Source organism: Euprymna scolopes, chromosome 13 (assembly GCF_053919585.1).
Source record: "Euprymna scolopes isolate OS-2025 chromosome 13, ASM5391958v1, whole genome shotgun sequence".
Taxonomy (NCBI): domain Eukaryota; kingdom Metazoa; phylum Mollusca; class Cephalopoda; order Sepiida; family Sepiolidae; genus Euprymna; species Euprymna scolopes.
In genome coordinates this window covers 47,894,446-47,913,331 of record NC_136494.1, presented here as the reverse complement: position 1 = coordinate 47,913,331, position 18,886 = coordinate 47,894,446, and the positions used below count along the sequence as shown (strand labels likewise).

General features: G+C 38.6%; 1 protein-coding gene across 3 annotated transcripts in view; it reads right to left on the bottom strand.

Annotated features, from left to right (window-relative positions):
• Nucleotides 1-18,886, bottom strand: part of LOC145292012 (DNA (cytosine-5)-methyltransferase 3B-like) — a 667,010-nt gene that overhangs the window by 499,257 nt on the left and 148,867 nt on the right. For all 3 annotated transcript variants that reach the window (XM_080138008.1, XM_080138009.1, XM_080138010.1), the window contains exon 4: nt 4,480-4,603. In XM_080138008.1, coding sequence (XP_079994134.1) covers nt 4,480-4,603 — 124 coding nt within the window. The remainder of the gene's footprint in view (nt 1-4,479; nt 4,604-18,886) is intronic.

Below are 18,886 nucleotides of genomic sequence, written 5' to 3'. Positions count from 1 at the left end.
ACTAAAAGAAGCATGCTGAGCAGTGATGACTACTAAAGATTCTGTATAGAATTTAACACAATATGGAAACCATCAGTAATCTGTAATAAAAAATAGTGATATATAGTGATAAGTAGTAAGAATGTATATCATCTTTATCTATATATCTATAAAAGTAAAAGTGTCTGTCTGTCTGTCTGTGTGTCTGTGTGTCTATCTGTGTACATTTCCCTACTCAATAACCCAGAAAATTTTTGGTCTAAACATTTGAAATTTACATAAAGGGTATTCAGAGATAGGGCAAGCTTTTTAATCGATTTGGGTTGAAAATTTGAGCTACCAATATATAAATGTATGTCTGCGTAAAACTTTCGAAAGAGGTGACGGATTTTCACAAGATGAGTATCGTTTTGAAGCTCGACCCTTCAGACAACAAATACCAAAAAATTGGCGAAAAAAATTAATTTCTTCACCCTCAACTGGACACTTTTCAACAGGGAGGTGTCGCTTTTTTTGCCAATATTTTGGAAAATCATTCCCCTCTTTTCGATTGTCTAGTTTTAATTTAAACCTACGTCACTTCCGGTTTGCAAGTGGCCATAACAGCAAAGACGTCACGTTTTTTTCCCATTCTTTTCCTCCTTCGCGTTACGGGTTTGAGTCTGCTTTCCTACTACCACTTTTTTTTTTTTGCCCAACACACACATCCAAACACCAGGCAACGCCGGGCACCCATGCAAGTCTATTATATATATAAAAGTGAATGCGTGTGTGTGTGTACATTTTCCTACACTGCTCTGTCAATTTTAAGTTTACAGACTCAAAATTTGATACACAGGGTACTGAGATTTGGGAAAATCTTTGTAATCTGTTTACTGCCAGAAATTTGGCTGTTAAGGGGTCAAAGTTCAACGATTTGACCTTTGAGAACTCTACCAAATTCGTCGGACAACTTTCAGTCTAAACACTTGAAATTTTAGATACAGGTTCCTTGGACATGAATCTAACTTAATAACTTGATTTGAGCCCAAAACAATAAATGTTAAGGAGTCATAATAGGGATCAAAGTTTAAAAAACAGAGGCGATGGTGGCTATAGGAGGTGGGTGGATGACATAGAGCGGTATTTTACGGTGACCGGGGCAGCAGATGAGGAAAGATGCCAGATAGCTCTCTCGACCACAAGGGGCCCGGTCGGATGATTTGTTAACCGACTTATGCTGAACAATGAAAACCTATCATGGGCGGAGTTGAAGAGGTCCCTAGAGGACTATTATGGGATCATCCCAAACCTGAACAGGCATATAGTCGAATTAGCAAACGTAAGGCAGGGTAGGCTAGAAGGGATACAGGACTATATGCAAAGAATAGTCGGATTAACAGAAGGGGCGTATAGTGGGATAGACCAAGGTAGTGAACTAGTTAGAAAGCAGGTACTTGGATTCTTTGTAGAGATATACCGATCATAAACCCCTGGAATATCTGTTAAACTCGCCTATGCAAAATAGAAAAATACAAATGTGGGCTTTGAGTATGGCCGGCTATAACTGCACTGAAGGGGAAGGATAATATGTGTGCCGATCTCTTGTCACGTGCAGTAAATTCAAGCTGAGACAACGACGATCCCCCGGTAGAAATAGATAGTAGGAATTATACAATAGGTGCGATAAACTAGAATCGTTTTGAGCCAAAAAGTTTGCGTCATATAAAAATGTAGAGGGCTCAGCGGAATCGCAAGAACGTCCTACGTTATCGGGTTTAGATGTAGTTAGGGAACAAGAAGTAGATAAGGAAATTAGAGATTTAAAGATGCGGATGAAGAACGGGAAATCGTCCAAGGTGGAACAGAAAAAGTTTATACTAATGGATGAGATAGTGTATTACCTATTGTAACCCGACGATGAACAATTGATAAGGTTGTACGTGTCATTGCATCTTAAAAAGACAGTGCTACTTCAGTACCATGACGATAATGATCACATGGGTGTGGAGAAGATGTTCCACGCCATTAAAAACAAATATTTCTGGCCGTGTTTATTTAAAGAAGTGAATGGGTAAATGTATTCCCTGCCAAACCAGAAATTTAAATAAGCAACAGCCTCAAATGCAGGAGTGCGATCTGCCTCCTTTTCCTTTCGCGAAATTAGCGTTGGATATTTCCGGGCCCTACCCAAAGACATGTTCGGGTAATGAGTACATAGTTACGTTTATTGACATGTATAGTGGCTGGCCGGAGGCTTTTGCCAGTCCCTGATAAGAAGGTGGAGAGTGTGGTGCACCTGTTGTTGGATGAGATTTTCCCTAGATTTGGAGCACCACTCCAGCTGTTAACGGACAATGGTCCCGAAAACATTAATAAGGTGATGAAAAGGCATTAGGGGACCTCAACATACATCATGTGACCACGTCTTGTTACCACCTCCAAAGAAACGGCAAAATTGAGAGACTGCATAGGACGATGCATGATGTTTTATCAAAGAAAATCGGGAACGATAAACAGTTGTGGGATGTGTACATAAACCAAATGTTAGCGGCTGTTAGGTTCCACGCAAACGAGACTACGAAATTCTCGCCACTTTACAACAGGGATGTAATTCTGCCCTTGGACAATATATTAATGCCTCGTAGAAAATACTATGGCAATGAACAACATGAGATCGCGCTAAAAGAGATGCACCGGTCCTTTACTTTGGTTAGGGATAACGTTACGAAAGCTAGGAGAAAGATGATAGAAATCTCTGGTAGAACGACGAAATCTGTGGATTTTAAAGTCGGAGATTTAGTTTATTATAGGAATCACCAGAGATGGAGTAAGCTAGATACGCTTTGGAAACCCTATTATGTAGTGATAGAAAAAATGGGTCCCATCTCATACAAAATTAAGGACCAGTTGACGGGCTCCGTGATGAAGGAACATGTAGAGCATCTCCGTGCAGCGTCAATTGAGGAATGGGAAATCTCCAAAGCGGAGAAACCGTTGAGAAGAATGGCATTGGCGGCTCCAAGAGAGTCCAATGAGTCAGATAACGAGTCAGTCACAGAAGAAGCTACTATGCCAAGACGGAGGGGTCGACCTCGACGGAAGAGGCCGGTTGAGAAGTCAAGTGTACCGTTGATGGAGGATAGAGTCATGACGCGTAGCATGACGTCAAAAATAGCAGATAGCTTAGACGCAAGTTACATATGATGAAAAAATATAAATAAATAAATAAAAGTAAAAATATAAATGTAAGGATATGCATATTTTTTTTTCTCCTTTTTTTATCATTGTTAGTTCGAGCAGAGCACACAGGGGGTCATCGAGTGTCACCAACCGATGTTTTTTTTTTAATTACGACACGATTACCGTCGAATAGTCTTCACCATGCATGGGGTGTTTTCAGTAAAACAATATAATAATAACGGAGAAAAAACAAAAAAAAAAAAATTAGAAGGATTTGATGATAAAACGATAACAAGCAAAACTGTATATTTGACTATTTTGTATGCGGCTGCGGAGTGCAGAATCTAAAAAATAAAAGAGAAAAAAAAAACTGGGTGAAAAAAGAAAAAGAGGAATCATTTTTTTCTTTCCCTCTTTTTCCTTCTCTTAAGTGTAAGACAATTAATTGTTCATTGTTTGTTTTGTAGTGTGGAAATGCATGTAAAAGCGCTTGTTTTTTTTTAATTCGGATATTTTTGATGTAAAAATTGTTCTGATAAATGTTATTGTATAATTGAAAAGAAAAATATAATAGAGAGAAAAACGTTGGCGACAGGGATAGAAAAAAACAAAAAAAAGAAAGATATATATATTTTTTTTTAAATTGTGGGGGAGGGGTGTCGCACACTGCATTGTGCAGAGACACTTGCAGGTGTTGAATTGTCAACAGTAGCAGATGGGGTCACAGGTTAAAGTCATTGACATTGCAGGTGCATCAGGAAACTCGACTCTGATATAAACGAAGCCGGTAGTTTATCAGAGGCAGAAGAAGAAAAGACAGACACACGCCCCATTGTTGGGACACCGCTCGATTGTCCACCAGCACTGTCAACTACCCCCCTCTCTATTCCACGTCGTCACTAAGTTTTCTCGTGCTATACGTGAACAAGTGATTTTAGTAGTTACAGCATTTTTGAAAAAAGGAATAAAGACATTTATTTTTTTCTACAAGTTGTTTCACGTCTGTTTTTGGCCGGAGAGCGCTCAGAAACGCATCATAAGTAGTTTAGTTCTACTGTTTTTAGTAATTTATGTTTTTAGTGATTTATGTATTCATGAATTAGAGATGATACTTGTTTTTTGTCTACTTTGTTTTTTAGTAGTATGACAAACTAGTTATTGCTATAGTTGTTGGTTATGTGAATTTTACCTTTGATGGTAAAAGCAGGTTTAATAATTTCTTGCTTCTGGAAAAGGGGATTTCTTTTGTATATTTAATTTTCAACACATTGAAATCATATAACAATCATATGTATTCTTAGGATAAATAATGGCAAAATGTATCAAAGAAATACTTACCTCCTGCAGGTGCAAATGGGTCACATTCAAAATTATCCACTTCCTGAAATTGCTTTTCTACCCAGGAATGAAGATGTTGTAGACTATTTTCTTTTAGTTGCAGACTTGCACGTACAGCACACAGCTAAAATAAATGCAAATCCAAATTTATTCAAACCTCTAATACTCCTAACTATGGTAAAGTCTTCTATCAAACTAAAAGATTATTGCAAACTTTCTCAAATGCTAAGCAATTACAATTATCATGGATAAACTTTTATGTTCATCACTTCCAGTTACTACTCAAGTGTGTTTCTATCCCACAACACATACATTTTGTTCCTGCTTTACAATTATTACCTTTTTCTGCTCGCCAAATTTTCTCAAATACATATACCCACTCTCATGCAAATTACTCCTCCTCTTCTACCTCACATCACTTCTTTAATTTTAGTTTCCCGGTTACTTCTCGATATGCAACTGGTTTATTATTTATGTTTCTACCAGGGTTGTGGAGTCGGATGGTAAAAGTCCGACTCTGACTCCTAGAATTCCTAGAATGCCAACTCCGACTCTTTAACCCCTATGTGGAAACCTATTCTGCAGATCCATATACCAGCCTCCCACACCTATTCAGCATGCACTTTATAATTGCTTTTATGCATATCATTTTTTACGTTTGACTTTTAATTGTATGATAAATATACTCACATATACACTCAACAAGCTTTATTTATTTATCTATTTTATTCTATTCACGTTAACCCATAAGAAAGTATATCACCACTTGGACGTAAAAGGCTTCTATTTGGGACCATGTCTAGGAAAGATTAACAAGATGTTGGTTTATGTTACATTTAACCTTCTGCATATCAGTATGACAAGGAAAGCAGGTAGCAGGAAGGGAATTCCAAAGTCTAGCTGTTCGAGGGAAGAGAATATTAGAATAGAAAGCTTTCTGGCATCTAGGGACCTCAACAGTGAAGGGGTGAGATCTTATTGCTAAGCGGGTTATCGGGGATATGTACAGTGAGGGAGTACAAGTGCAACGAGTTCATCATTCCATTTCCATATTTGTAAAACAGGCAAAAAAGATGCAACAATGCGGCGATGGTACAAGGGCTAGAGCTTATTGACAACTCTTTTTTGCACCCTATCCAACAGGGAGAAGCTAGTGATAGATGCACCATCCCAAATGTGGCAACAATATTTCAGCATGGTCGAATGGTGGCCTTGTAAAGGTACAGAACATTCTCAGGTGTGAGTAGTCTTTTAGCTTGATAGAGGGAACCACCATCTTTGCAGCAGTCTTTGCAATGTCCTCTATGTATTTGTTCCAGTTCATATTGTCTGCAAATGTTAGGCCAAGAAGTTTGAAGGTAGAATTCTCAGGTAGAGTGTTATTTTTCATCGATATAGGCGGTTCGAGAAGTGTCTTATAATTGTTAAAGGAGAGCAGCATCCATTTGCGTCCTCATTCCATAATGGTCTGGAGGTCATTTTCTAACGATTATTCTGCTATTGTCTTAGATTTATGTACATTCATTCTTCCCTCAAGCATGTTATAGAGCGTTGTATCATCAGCAAACATACCCATCTCGAACACAATATTATCAGAGAGGTCGTTTTTTGAATATCAGGAATAATAATGGTCCAAAGATCGACCTCTGAGGCACTCCCACATTATGTTATGCTGCTTGGATGTATATCCATCAATGACAACCTGTATGCTTCTATTATCTAAGATGAATCTAATTATATTTAGTATACGTCCAGTTATAACGTACAATTTAATTTTCATTAGCAAACCTTTGTGCCAGACTTTATCAAAAGCCTTGGATGTATCAAGGGTTACAGCTGTGGCTTTGCCCACTTTATCCAGTACATGGTAAATGCATTCACAGATGAATGTTAAAATATCTGGAATAGAACGCCATTGCCTGAATCCATACTGTTTGTCAGAGTGGAAATTTGCTTTTTCTAGGTGGTGAACTAGTGCTTGATTAATCAAGGTCTCAAAGATTTTAGTGAAGAGGAGGAAAGCTTAATGGGGCGATAATTGAGAGGGTCTGTTCTTTCACCACAATTCCTGTACACTGGTACCACAGAGGCAATCTTCCAGCAGTTACTTAGACAGCTGTTTAAGTCTTGTCTTAAAGAGAATTGCTTCCCAACACCCTGGAAAACCTCATCAGTATGCCCTGTATTTAAGAATTCAGGTGATCGGTCATCTTCCTCTCAGTACAGACCAATAAGTCTCCTGTGCGTCATGAATAAGTTGCTGGAATCCATGTTAAATGGAGAAGTAGTCAACCACCTCAGCAAAAATAGCCTTCTTAGTGAAATGCAATATGATTTCCATTCTGCTAGATCTACAGCAGATTTGGTAACAGTTATATCTCACAGGATTAGCAAATCTCTCAACGGAGACTTCCTTTCTAGGGCAATTGCTCTTGACATATCAAAGACCTTTGATAGAGTGTGGCATAAAGGCCTACTTCACAAGATCTCCAGCTACAGTATAAGTGGAAATGTCTTCTCAATTATTAAATCATTTCTCTCTGATAGGTTCATAATAGTGATTGATGGGTAGAAATCAGAAGCTCACAGTATTAATGCTGAAGTCCCTGAGGGGCCCATCTTGGGCCCAACTCTTTTCCTGATCTACATCAATGATATTCCAAATCACATCCTAAGATCATTCATAGACATTTATGCTGATGACATTACTCTCTATGGCAACACATCAAAGGCAGTAAATGACCAAGTTCTCTCTGAGTCTCTCTCCTCTGATCTGGAGCATGTGGTGCAATGGGGAAAAAAGTGGCTGGTTAATTTTAATGCATCTAAAACCAAGCTTCTATATTTATATCATCAACGCTCTGATCTCCTATCTGGAATCAATTGAAATGAATGGCTCTCGTCTTGGGGAAACTCCATATTTTGCAAAGCTTCTGGGCTGGAACAATGGAGGGATCCTTCTAGCGCTCCAGTAGATATCTCACTGCTGATGCAATTCTCTACCTAAGTAAGAGACAGATACATCCAAAGATGGAGTACTGTTGCCACATCTAGGCAGGAGTTGCAAGAAAACTTTTATCCTGTCCTGGCAAAGTTCAAAATAGACTTTGTAACCTAGTGGGGGTGCCCTTTTCTTTTCTCTGCAACCTCTTTCCACAGAAGAGATGTTAAGAGTAGTAATACACACGGACGAAAAAACGCTTTGGATAATCACAGATTTCAAGGTAGTTCTACTAAAATAGTCATATTTTTTAAACCAAAGCACTTCAAGTCTTCAAGTTACTACTGTTTTGTTCGGAAATGAATATACTTTCAAATGAATCAATAAATATGAATGTACATTATATATTTTAAGAGTTTTAGGCAAATAAAGTGATAAAAATGTGAACGTCATAAAATGGCGTTTTCGGTAAGGCTTTGTAATGACCCCCCCCCTGTTTTCTAAAGGTCCGTACCGTGATTGTATGAAGAATTTCGTCATGGAACCAATTAGAAGAGGTGTTAATCTTAATACTGTCAAGTGTCCGAAATATTTTTGACCATTTCTTTTTTTGTCGTGTTAAAAATAAGACTTTAATATGACGAGTATTGAACATTTTGAAAAAAAATTCTTCGGACACCCAGTAGTAAGTAAATCAATCTTTTTACTATCTTTATCAATTAAAAGTATTATTTTATGTTGAGTAGGACCGCGGTAATTGATAATTTAAAAGGACCTACCCGACAAAAAAAATTGTTTCTATTTCTCGAATTTGGTCAAATGAAGTTAGTATTACTAGAAGCAGCAGCAGCAGCAGCTCCAGCCTGTAGAATCAGCAATAGCACAGTGTATAAACAACACGCGTTCTTTAATTTTTATTCAAGAACGAATTAAGAAAAACATGAAAATATGAATATAAATGTTCTTATATGTTTAATGAGAGCTATTTTGTTATCAGAATAACATTAGTTTAGAACTATTCGGTTTTCAGAATGTATAATAACAACAATCCCAACCAATTCGGCATTATGAATCTGTTGCAATTTCTCACATTGCTCGTCAAATTTAAAAACATGGTTAAAAAAACAAAATAAACTTTTGTAGATATATAGCTTGCATGCACTTTTATTCTTTAAATTAGTTTTGAACAACGAATTAAAACAATGTTTTACTGCGAACAGCCACAAATGTTTTTTTTCAAAATCAAAATAAGTATCAAAATCTCGTTTATACATAGATTCGAAAAAGTTGTCAAAAAACAAATATATAACAAATAAATGTTATCAAAGGCAAGATAAGTTACTTTTCTACCAAACTGGATATATTTTTTGTGTTTTTATTCAATGTAACATGTTTATTCAGCTCGAAAAACATACAGTGTTTACCGATGTATTGGAAAATTAAAAATGGCGCCCGGCCCGACTCTCTTTGACACGGTAAGTTTGAGAAAAGGAGTTAAAAATAAAAAAAAAACTATACAAAATACTGTTAAAAACTCACCGAATATATGTCAGCCTACGTCACGGTAACATATATTGAGCGAGTTTCTAGCAGTATTTTGTCTACTTTTTTATTTTTAACTCTTTTCCCCAAACTTACCGCTTCAAGAGAGTCGGGCAGCCGGGCGCCATTTTAAATTTTCCAAAACATCGGTAAACACTGTTTTCAAGCTGAATAAACATGTTACATTAAATAAAAACACTAAAAAATTATCCAGTTAGGTAGAAAAGTAACTTGCTTTTGATAACATTTATTTGTTATATATTTGTTTTTTGACAACTTTTTCGAATCTATGTGTATAATAATACAAATCCTCAAAATCTATATCAATATTCTTGAAATTTTAAAAGCAGTTAGAAAACACATCAAACTACAATTAGGAAGCTTTTTATTTCGTTATTTTTTTTTCTACTTATTAAGTGAAAGATATTTTTACAACCTGCTCCAGCGTATTATAAACGGCCTATGGAATTAACACCTTCAACCTCGAAAATAGAAATCAACAAATTTTTGAACGCTCTCTTTGAAAAAAAGCTCTCTTAACTTCACCTCTAATACAAATTATGTGTGGCAAGTCTCCTCCTAAAACACTCTTTAACCCTAACAATAACAAGTTCGAGTGGCAACCCCCCCCCAACAAAATACTTCTGTAAGCCACATACAAGCATCTAAAACAAACAAACAAAAAATAGATCCTTCCTTAAAGAAAAATACACATAAAAATAAATTGGTTAACTGTCCTAAAATGCTAGAATGGCCAGGAAATGATGAATTATTTTACATTAAATTTTTGTGAAACTAACTGCTCCCCCCTCTAATATTGTTTTTGTTAGCTTTGTCTCTGTCAAGTTTTCAGTATGTTCACACATAATTTTCCTTAGCCCTACAATTAATTCAAAGTTCGAATGGCAACCCTCCCCATATTCTCATTGCATAGAAACCCTCTTAAAACTACACAATCATCTTAAAACCCTCTTAAAACTACACATAATCATCTTAAAAAAAAAAAAAAAACATGCATATTTTCCCATAGAAAAAAAAACAGTTAACTGCCCTAAAATGCTAGAATGATCTGTAATAGGAAATTATTTTACATTCAATTCTAAAATAATTTGTTTATCTTTCATTAAAGTTTTTCATGGCATTTTATACATAATTTCCTAAAAAGGTAGAATCACATTTTGGAGGGGTGGTCAGAAGGAGTTGAGTGGGGTTAAACAGAAGGTGTTAATCTACAATAATACCAAAGAAATATTGCAATATATTCATTTTTAAATGGTCTTATGTTTAGATTTAAGTTTTTTGTACATAAAGCACATTACAATTCAACTTTGAGTTCTCCAACTTTTTTTTTTTTTTTTTTTTTTTACACAGTGATCACCACTTATCAAGGCCCGGAAGCCACTCAGGGATAAGGGTTATTGTAAGTACATCACGTTAGTGAGGAGATTTTATGAAGTGTTTAATTAGGGGGGGCGGTTCATTAGGAATTTGTTAACATTAGACTTGAAGACATCCAAGTTGTAGTCCGGAGGGAAGCAGGCAGACGGAACAGAGTTCCACAGGCGTGCAGTTCTAAGAAAGAAGCTTTGCTCATGAAATCCGCGTTTTGATTTAGGCACAGATATAGAGTGGGGGAAATTTTTCACAGTGGATTCAGCTAGACGGGTGTTTTTCGTGAAAGATTGGCGAGGGGGGACCAGGGATTGGAGTTCAGACGAGCACCTGCCATGAAAATAACGATAAAACAAGGATAGGCTCGCAACATCTCTTCTGTGGGAGAGGGGTTGCAGGGAAGAGAAAAGGGCATCCCCCACTAAACCACGAAGTCTATTTTGTACTCTGTCAAGGCATGATAGGCTGTTTTTGGCAGCAACAGTATTCCATCCTTGGCCGTACTTGGCTTTTATATAGATAGAGAATTGCATCAGTAGTGAGATATCTTCTGGAGCGGTAGAAGGATCCCACCATCTTTCCTGCGACCTTGGCCACAGACTTGATGTACGTGTTCCATTTCAGATCAGGAGTAAAGGTCAAACCCAGAAGCTTGTCAAAACACGGGGCCTCACCCAGACGAGAGCCATCCATCACAATTGATGCCAGCTGGGGATCAGAGCGTTGATGATGTAAGGATAGGAGTTTGGTTTTGGATGCATTAAAGGTAACTAGCCACATCTTCCCCCACTGAACCACGCGCTCGAGATCAGAGGAGAGAGAATCCGAGAGAACTTCGTCATTTACAGCCTTTGATGTGTTGCCGTAGATGGTCGTGTCATCAGCATAGATGTCAACGAATGATTTAAGTATGTGTTTAGGGAGGTCATTGATGTAGATCAGGAAGAGAGTTGGGCCCAGGATTGACCCCTGAGGGACTCCAGCATTTATATTGCAGGCCTCCGATTTTTGTCCATCTACCACTACTCTTATGAGCCTATCAGAGAGAAATGATTTAATGATTGAGAAAACATTTCCAGTTATACCATAGCTGGAAATCTTGTGAAGTAGACCCTTATGCCATACTTTGTCAAAGGCCTTTGATATGTCGAGAGCAATTGCCCTAGAAAGGAAGCCTTTGTCAAGAGATTCACTAATCCTGTGGGATATAACCGTCAGCACATCTGCGATAGATCTTGCAGAGCGGAAACCATATTGTGTGTCACTAAGAAGGTTATTCCTGCTGAGGTGGTTTACTATTTCTCTATTTAATATTGATTCAAGTAACTTACTCATAACACAGAGAAGACTTATTGGTCTGTATTGAGAGGGAGATGACTTATCACCTGAATTCTTAAATACAGGGCAAACTGAGGAGGTCTTCCAGGGGGTCGGAAAGCACTTCTCCTTAAGGCAGCGCTTAAATAGTTTCGTAAGTATGGGAGCAAGTTCTGGTTGAAGCTTTTTTAACACTATAATTGGGATGCCATCAGGGCCAGTTGCTTTACTGGAATCTAGGTTTTTTATTAGCTTGGCGACCTCATGCACGGATATTTGTATGTTACCTAGCTTGTTCTGTGTTATAGGAGGAAATATGGGGAGTTGATGGCCTTCGTCGCATAGGGTAGAATTAGCTGCAAAGTTCTTTGCAAATAGTTTGGCCTTGTCTGATGCTGACGAGATAACCTCTGGTTCATTGATAATGGTTGGGATAGAACGCACACTTCTGTTCAAGATCCTATTTGTTATTTGCCAAAACTGGTGGGAACCAAGCCGCTGATCAGCTACCTTGGATTTAACAGACTGGGCATATAGCTCTCTTGCATTTTTTATTACTCTTTTACAGTGGTTGCTGGCAGTCCTGAAAGCAGCTTTAGTCTCAGTGCATCTATTACGTTGGTAGTTATGGAAAAAGTGATTTCTGTGCGCGATAGCAGCAGCACATTCTGGGGAGAACCATGGCTGGCTGTTAGGTTTTTGTTGGAACTTCTTTTCCGTTTAAGAATACATGGCATTTTTAAGGAATTGCTGCATATTTATGCACATTTACTGCAGATTATTTGGAAACCATAAACTTTGGGAGATTTTCAGTTGCATATTCTGATTCCTTGTACAAAAATACACTTATATGGTAAATTTCATTTCTTAGTCTTGTGTTTTAACAAAGATATGACATTTTTACTGAAAAAGTAGTGTAAAAAATGTGACGAAATGCATATGGTCTTAAAGAGGGAAAAATATCCAAACGTGTGAGGCACAAAAATAGCCATAAGTTCCTTAATTTTAATCAGATTTTAAAAAATTTAAAAAGATTCTTTCTTAGCTCATCAAGCTCTTTCTATGCATACCAATATTGAAATATTTCAAGCTATTTTAATTTTTTCATGTGTATTGCTCCAATCTTTGGTCCCCCCCCCTTGCTAGACTTTCATGAAAAACACTCCTTTGAGGCATGCATTTACAAATATCTGAGGACTTAGAACTAAATTAGAGAATCATTTCTCCTAGCAAACTCCCCGGATATATTACTCTAACTTCACTAAGTGAAACTAACTTGCACTCATCCATCCCCTCTAACATGTTTAACATGTCTGGATAGCTTGGAGTCTGTATTCGTAACACCCTCCCCATGTTTATGGAATCTAAATTAGAATCAGGTGACCAGGCCTTTATGTGCTTTAAACTAACTTTACAACATAGCATTAGCTAGCTGTACAAGGGGCGTGAAATAAGTAATGCCCCGGACCCACTTCCCATAGCAGTAGAGCAACGAAACTTGGCACAGTTATTAGTCTTTCTCTACATAGGAACAATCTAGAGTTATGCATTTCTCCCATCGTTTGATGAAGCTCTGGAGACCGTTTTTGTAGAACACCCCAGGTTGGTCCTCCAACCACAACGTGACTTCAGAAATCAAGGCTGCATCATATGGGAAATGCTTTCCTTTCAAAAACAACTTCATGGCTGGGAAGAGGTGAAAGTCAGAGGGTACAAGGTCAGGAGAGTAGGGAGGATGGGGAAGGATTTCATAACCACACAACCGTGCTTCTGATCTGGCGACATGCGAGTTGTGGATTGGAGCGTTGTCCTGCAGGATGAGGGTACCTTTGCTGATCTTGTCCCGCCTCTTGATTTTGATAGCTTCCCTTAATTTCCTCAAAAGTGAAGCATAATAGGCTCCTGTAATTGTGGTACCCTTTGCCAGGAAATCTGTCATCACTACTCCGTCCTGGTCCTAGAAGACTGTGAGTATGACCTTGCCAGCGGAGGGCTGCACACTTGCCTTCTTTGGAGGTGATGAGTCCAAGTGCTTCCACTGCATTGACTGTGCTTTGGTTTTTGGATCATAGTGATGGCTCCAGGTTTCATCCTGTGTAATCAGTCTTTTGAAAAACTTTGACTCATCTTCTTGGCACATCTCCAAATTCATCCTCAAGCACTCAACGTGTTCTCGCTTCTGGAATGGTGTGAGCAACCTGGGAATCCATCTGGCAGACACCTTATGCATATGCAAATGGTCATGAATGATAGTTTCCACAGACCTTGTACTAATCTTGACATCTTCGGCTATTTGGCGAATAGTAATGCGCCGATCTTCCAAAATGGCAGCCTCAACTGGATGGACAGATGCCTCATCAATGGCTTCTGCTTCTATGGTATCAGTTTACAAAATCTCCGGCGAAAGAACTGACCCATTAAATTATTGCCCAATTTGCTTTTCGCCAAAATATTTGAGTTTTTAATTAATAAAGCTCTAATCCACTATCTTACAGCTGCTAAACTTCTGTTTGACTATCAATATGGATTTAGGCAAACCTGTTCTACTGGAGATATTCTAACTGTAATCTCTGAACGTATATACCAAGCACTGGATAAGGCAGGGTAGGGGAAGGCTGTAGCCCTATATATATCTAAGGCTTTTGACAGGGTATGGCATGGTGGTCTTCTCACGAAAATAAAATCCTAATTACTGGACGAATGCTAACATAATTAAATCCTTCTTAAATGAGAGAAGAATCCAGGTTGTCCTCGATGAACGTACGTCCAAACAATATGACATAAATGTGGGTATACCTCAGGGGTCAATCCTTGATCTTTTATAATTCCTGATATTCGTAAATGATTTAACTGATAAAATTGTTTTTCGCATGAGTATATTTACTGATGACACCACGCACGTGGGGAAATTTAATGAGCACATATCTAAGGTAATGGCGGAAATCCTAGAGGAAGACGTTCAATCTGTAGCGGAATGGGCTCAAAAATGGATGGTCACATTCAATACTGCCAAGAAAAAACTTGTTTCCTTTAATGTAACCTTACTAACCACAAATAGCTATGGCTAAAGATACATTACCTGAAAGTACTTCATTCAAAGTTCTCAGCTTAACGTTTACAGGAAACATGAGTTGGAATAGATACATCAAGATCATTGCCAAGGCTGCTGAGAAGAAGGTGGGCTCTCTTTACAGTGCTAAAAAGCTACTTATGCCTTAAAGTATCCTGTACCACTATAAAGCCACCATTCGCCCATGTATGGAGTACTGCTGTCACATTTGGGCTGGTGCATCTGCTACTAGTCTCTCGTTTCTGGACAGGGTTCAAAAGAGAGTCGCCAACCTGATAGGTCCTGAACTGTTATCTAAGCTTCAGTCTCTGTCCCATCGACGATATGGTGCATCCCTCTGCTTGTTTTACAAGTATTTTAATGGTGGATGCTCTGGCGAACTACAAGCTCTTGTACCTACTCGATGAAAATACCCCCGACAAACCCAACAAGCAGCAAAATCCAACCCAATCCCTATATGTAAGAAAGTTGATAGTTTCTTCCACAGAACTAGTAGACTTTGGAATTCTCTGCCGGTTTCCTGTTTCCCCAACTGTACTGACATGCAGGTCAAGTGTAATGTAAACAAACATCTTGCTGCTAAACTCCCTACATAGAACCCCTGCCAGTTAGGTCCCTGATCATGGCTCCCTACATCAAAGTGGCAGTGTGCCTTGTTTGGTGTGAAAATGTAATAAAAAATAAACTGGTAAAACCAAACAGGAAAACCATATAAAAAAAATAAATTAAGGAGTTGGAGTCAGATAAAAAAAAAATTCCGACTCTAACTCCTAGAACTCTTAGAAATCCGACTCCAACTCCAGCTAAAACCTCCAACTCCTTCCGACTCCGATTCCGCAACCCTGGTTTCTACATATCATTTATTTATACACTAATTAAGTGATTAAATGATTAAATTTGTGATAACCCTGCTCTTTTGGCAGCCTGTAAGATCTCTTCAGACAGAAGAATTAAAGATAAAGGAAAAAAAAATAGCCGCCTTTTTATATGTGTTGAAAGTCCAATAACTCTTGTATCTCTATTACCTCCCTTTCCCTGTACATATCCGATAACCCCTTTTTTGTTCTTTCCCTTAATAAAGAGTTCTTCTCATCAGTCAACACGTGTGTCTATTTTCCTCCTTTGAATTCCTGTTCATTTTTATCTCCATTCCACTAAAATGCACCACTCAACAGGTTATGGGCCCAGAATTAATGGAAACAGATGGAGCAGATTATCTTTCGACGGAGATGAATCCAAATACGAAATTTGAGAAGTACAATTCTTAGGCCATTTCCGAACGCTCAGTCTAAAAGACACCATCTTAGTCGTAAACTCTACAAATGAACACGATGATGAAAGAAACGAGGAAGAGTACGCCGAACTGGTACAGTTTCTAGACGATAAAAGCTTATCCCTGATAATGAGAGACGGTGCAGACAATGGAAGAAAAGCTCTAAAAATATTACTCAAACATTACGCAAGAAAAGGGAAGCCTAGAGTCATTTCTTTATACGCCCAACTAACGCCTCTCACAAAGAATAGCGATGAAAGTGTCACGGACTACGTTATAAGAACAGAAACCGTTCTAACAGCCCTCAGAAATGCCGGACAGACAGTGGACGATGCCTTAATCATCGCGATGATATTAAAGGGATTACCTAGCCAGTTCGACCCATTTTCTATATATGTGACTCACAGCAACAAAGAACTAACATTCTCGGTATTTAAAACCGAGCTTCAAAGCTTTGAAGAGACTCTGAAGCACAAAAACGATTCTAGCAGCGACGACATGATGAAACTAACTTCATCCTTTTCGAGAACTGCTGTAAGTAACAACGACCGCGACGAGCAAGACACTACATGCTACATGTGCGGCGGAAAAGGGCATATATCTACAGACTGTGCCAACAACAAACGGAAAATGTGGTGCAACTACTGCAAAGCCACCACTCATAAAAGAGAGTCTTGCCGCTACAAACGTAGGGACACTATGAAAAAGGCAACGGACATTGAAGAAGAATATACGTTTACATTCTATCATGTGCGGAAGACGACGTCACCTACGGGTTTGCTTGTTGACGCTGGTACTTCTCACATCATTAGAGATGAGAAGAAATTTAAAAATTTCGACCAAACATTCTAGCCAGAAAACCACTACATGGAGTTAGTGGACCGAACAAAAACTAGCGGCGTTGCATTAAAAAGAGGAGGCGCAAAAATACACTTAGTAGACGAAAATGGAAAATGCGTCACAGTTACTTTAAAGACATTTTCTCCATAAAAACTGCTACTAAAAACGGAGCAACAGTCATTTTTAAAGAAAATAAAAATGAACTCATACACAAAACCAGCAGAAGGTTCAAAATATATGTACATAAAAGACTGTACTATTTAACGACTACACAGAATGAAACCACCGAAGACAGCTGCCATCAATGCTATGACGTCGACACGTGGCATAAAATACTCGGCCACTGTAACTATGACGACGTAACGAAACTACCCGCTGTAGTTCGTGGGATGAAAATAAAACCAAAAAATGCAAACAATAGAAATTGCAATATTTGCATTCAAGGAAAATTCCCTCAAAGCAGAAACAAACACCCGGATGAACGAGCAACCAGCATACTACATCTAGTCCACTCGGACTTAGCCGGCCCTATAAACCCAGCAGACTTAAACAGAAATCGATACGCTGTCTCGTTCACGATGATTTCTCCGGTGCTGTATTTGTGTATTTTATTAAAAATAAAAGCGACACCACACTCGCCGCCGAAAAATTCATGGCGGATATCTCACCCTACGGTGAAATAAAAATACTAAGGACAGATAACGGCTCAGAATTTAAGTCGAACGATTTCAAGAAATTAGTCCGCAAAAACAAAATTAAACATGAGACCTCAGCAACGTACTCACCTCACCAGAATGGAACAGATGAAAGAAATTGGCGGACACTGTTCGAAATGGTGAGATGCATGATCATAGAGAGTGGATTACCCAAAACCCTGTGGACCTATGCTGTCATGACATCTGCAGTTATACGACACAGGTGTTTCAACAACCGCCTGAAACAAACTCCATATTACGAAATAACCGGGAGGAAACCCGATCTCTCGAAAATGCACATCTTCGGTTCGGTGTGCTACACCTACTCCAACACAAGAGGGAAACTGGACCCAAAATGTCAGAGAGGTATATTTATCGGATACAACAGAAACAGCCCAGCATACCTAATCTACCACCCTGAAAGTGGGAAAGTGTATAAACACAGACAAGTAAAATTCATCAACAACTCTGACGTACAACAAAACCAAAATTCTCCACCAAGCAATAATGACGAGGACTTCCTCCAAAGAGATTTGACAAAAAAATCTAAAACCGAAAGAAGACCAAGAACAGTCTAGTGTTGATGAACCACTCAATATCATAGAAGAAAGCAGTTATACACGGAGATACCCAGAGCGGGAACACAAGATGCCCAGCTACTTAGAGGACTATGTAACGACAGTTCAAGACGAGAGTGGTCACACACTTGTCAATCTCGACTACTGCTACAAAGTCACACATGGTGTACCACACACCTATAAAGCAGCTACCCAGTGGCACACCATTGGATCAAAGCAATGCAGGAAGAGATCAATTCCCTGAAAGAAAACGACGTGTACAAACTGACACTTCTACCCAAAGGCAAAACAGTAATCAGCGGTAGATGGGTATATAAAATTAAAGAAAACCCTGACGGATCCCCGAAATACAAAGCAAGATTTGTTGCAAAGGGTTACAACAAAACCAAGGGGGTAGATTATATAGAGACTTTCTCCCTAACAGCTGACATCACATCAATCAACATACTAATGCAAATAGCTATCCAATACGATCTCATCGTACACCAAATGGACGTCAAAATGGCGTACCTCCATGCCCCAATTGACCACGAGATTTACATGGAGAAACCAGAGGGATTTGAAGTGAGATGGAAAACGGGCGAGAAACCAGTCTATGTTAAACAAATCCCTATATGGACTGAAACAATCGGGCAGAAATTGGAATCAAACCCTGCACGACCACCTCACCAAATATGGTTTTAATCAGAATAGAGTGGATCATTGCGTCTACATGCGACACAACAGCAAGGAACGAATCACCATCATCTCATGGGTCGA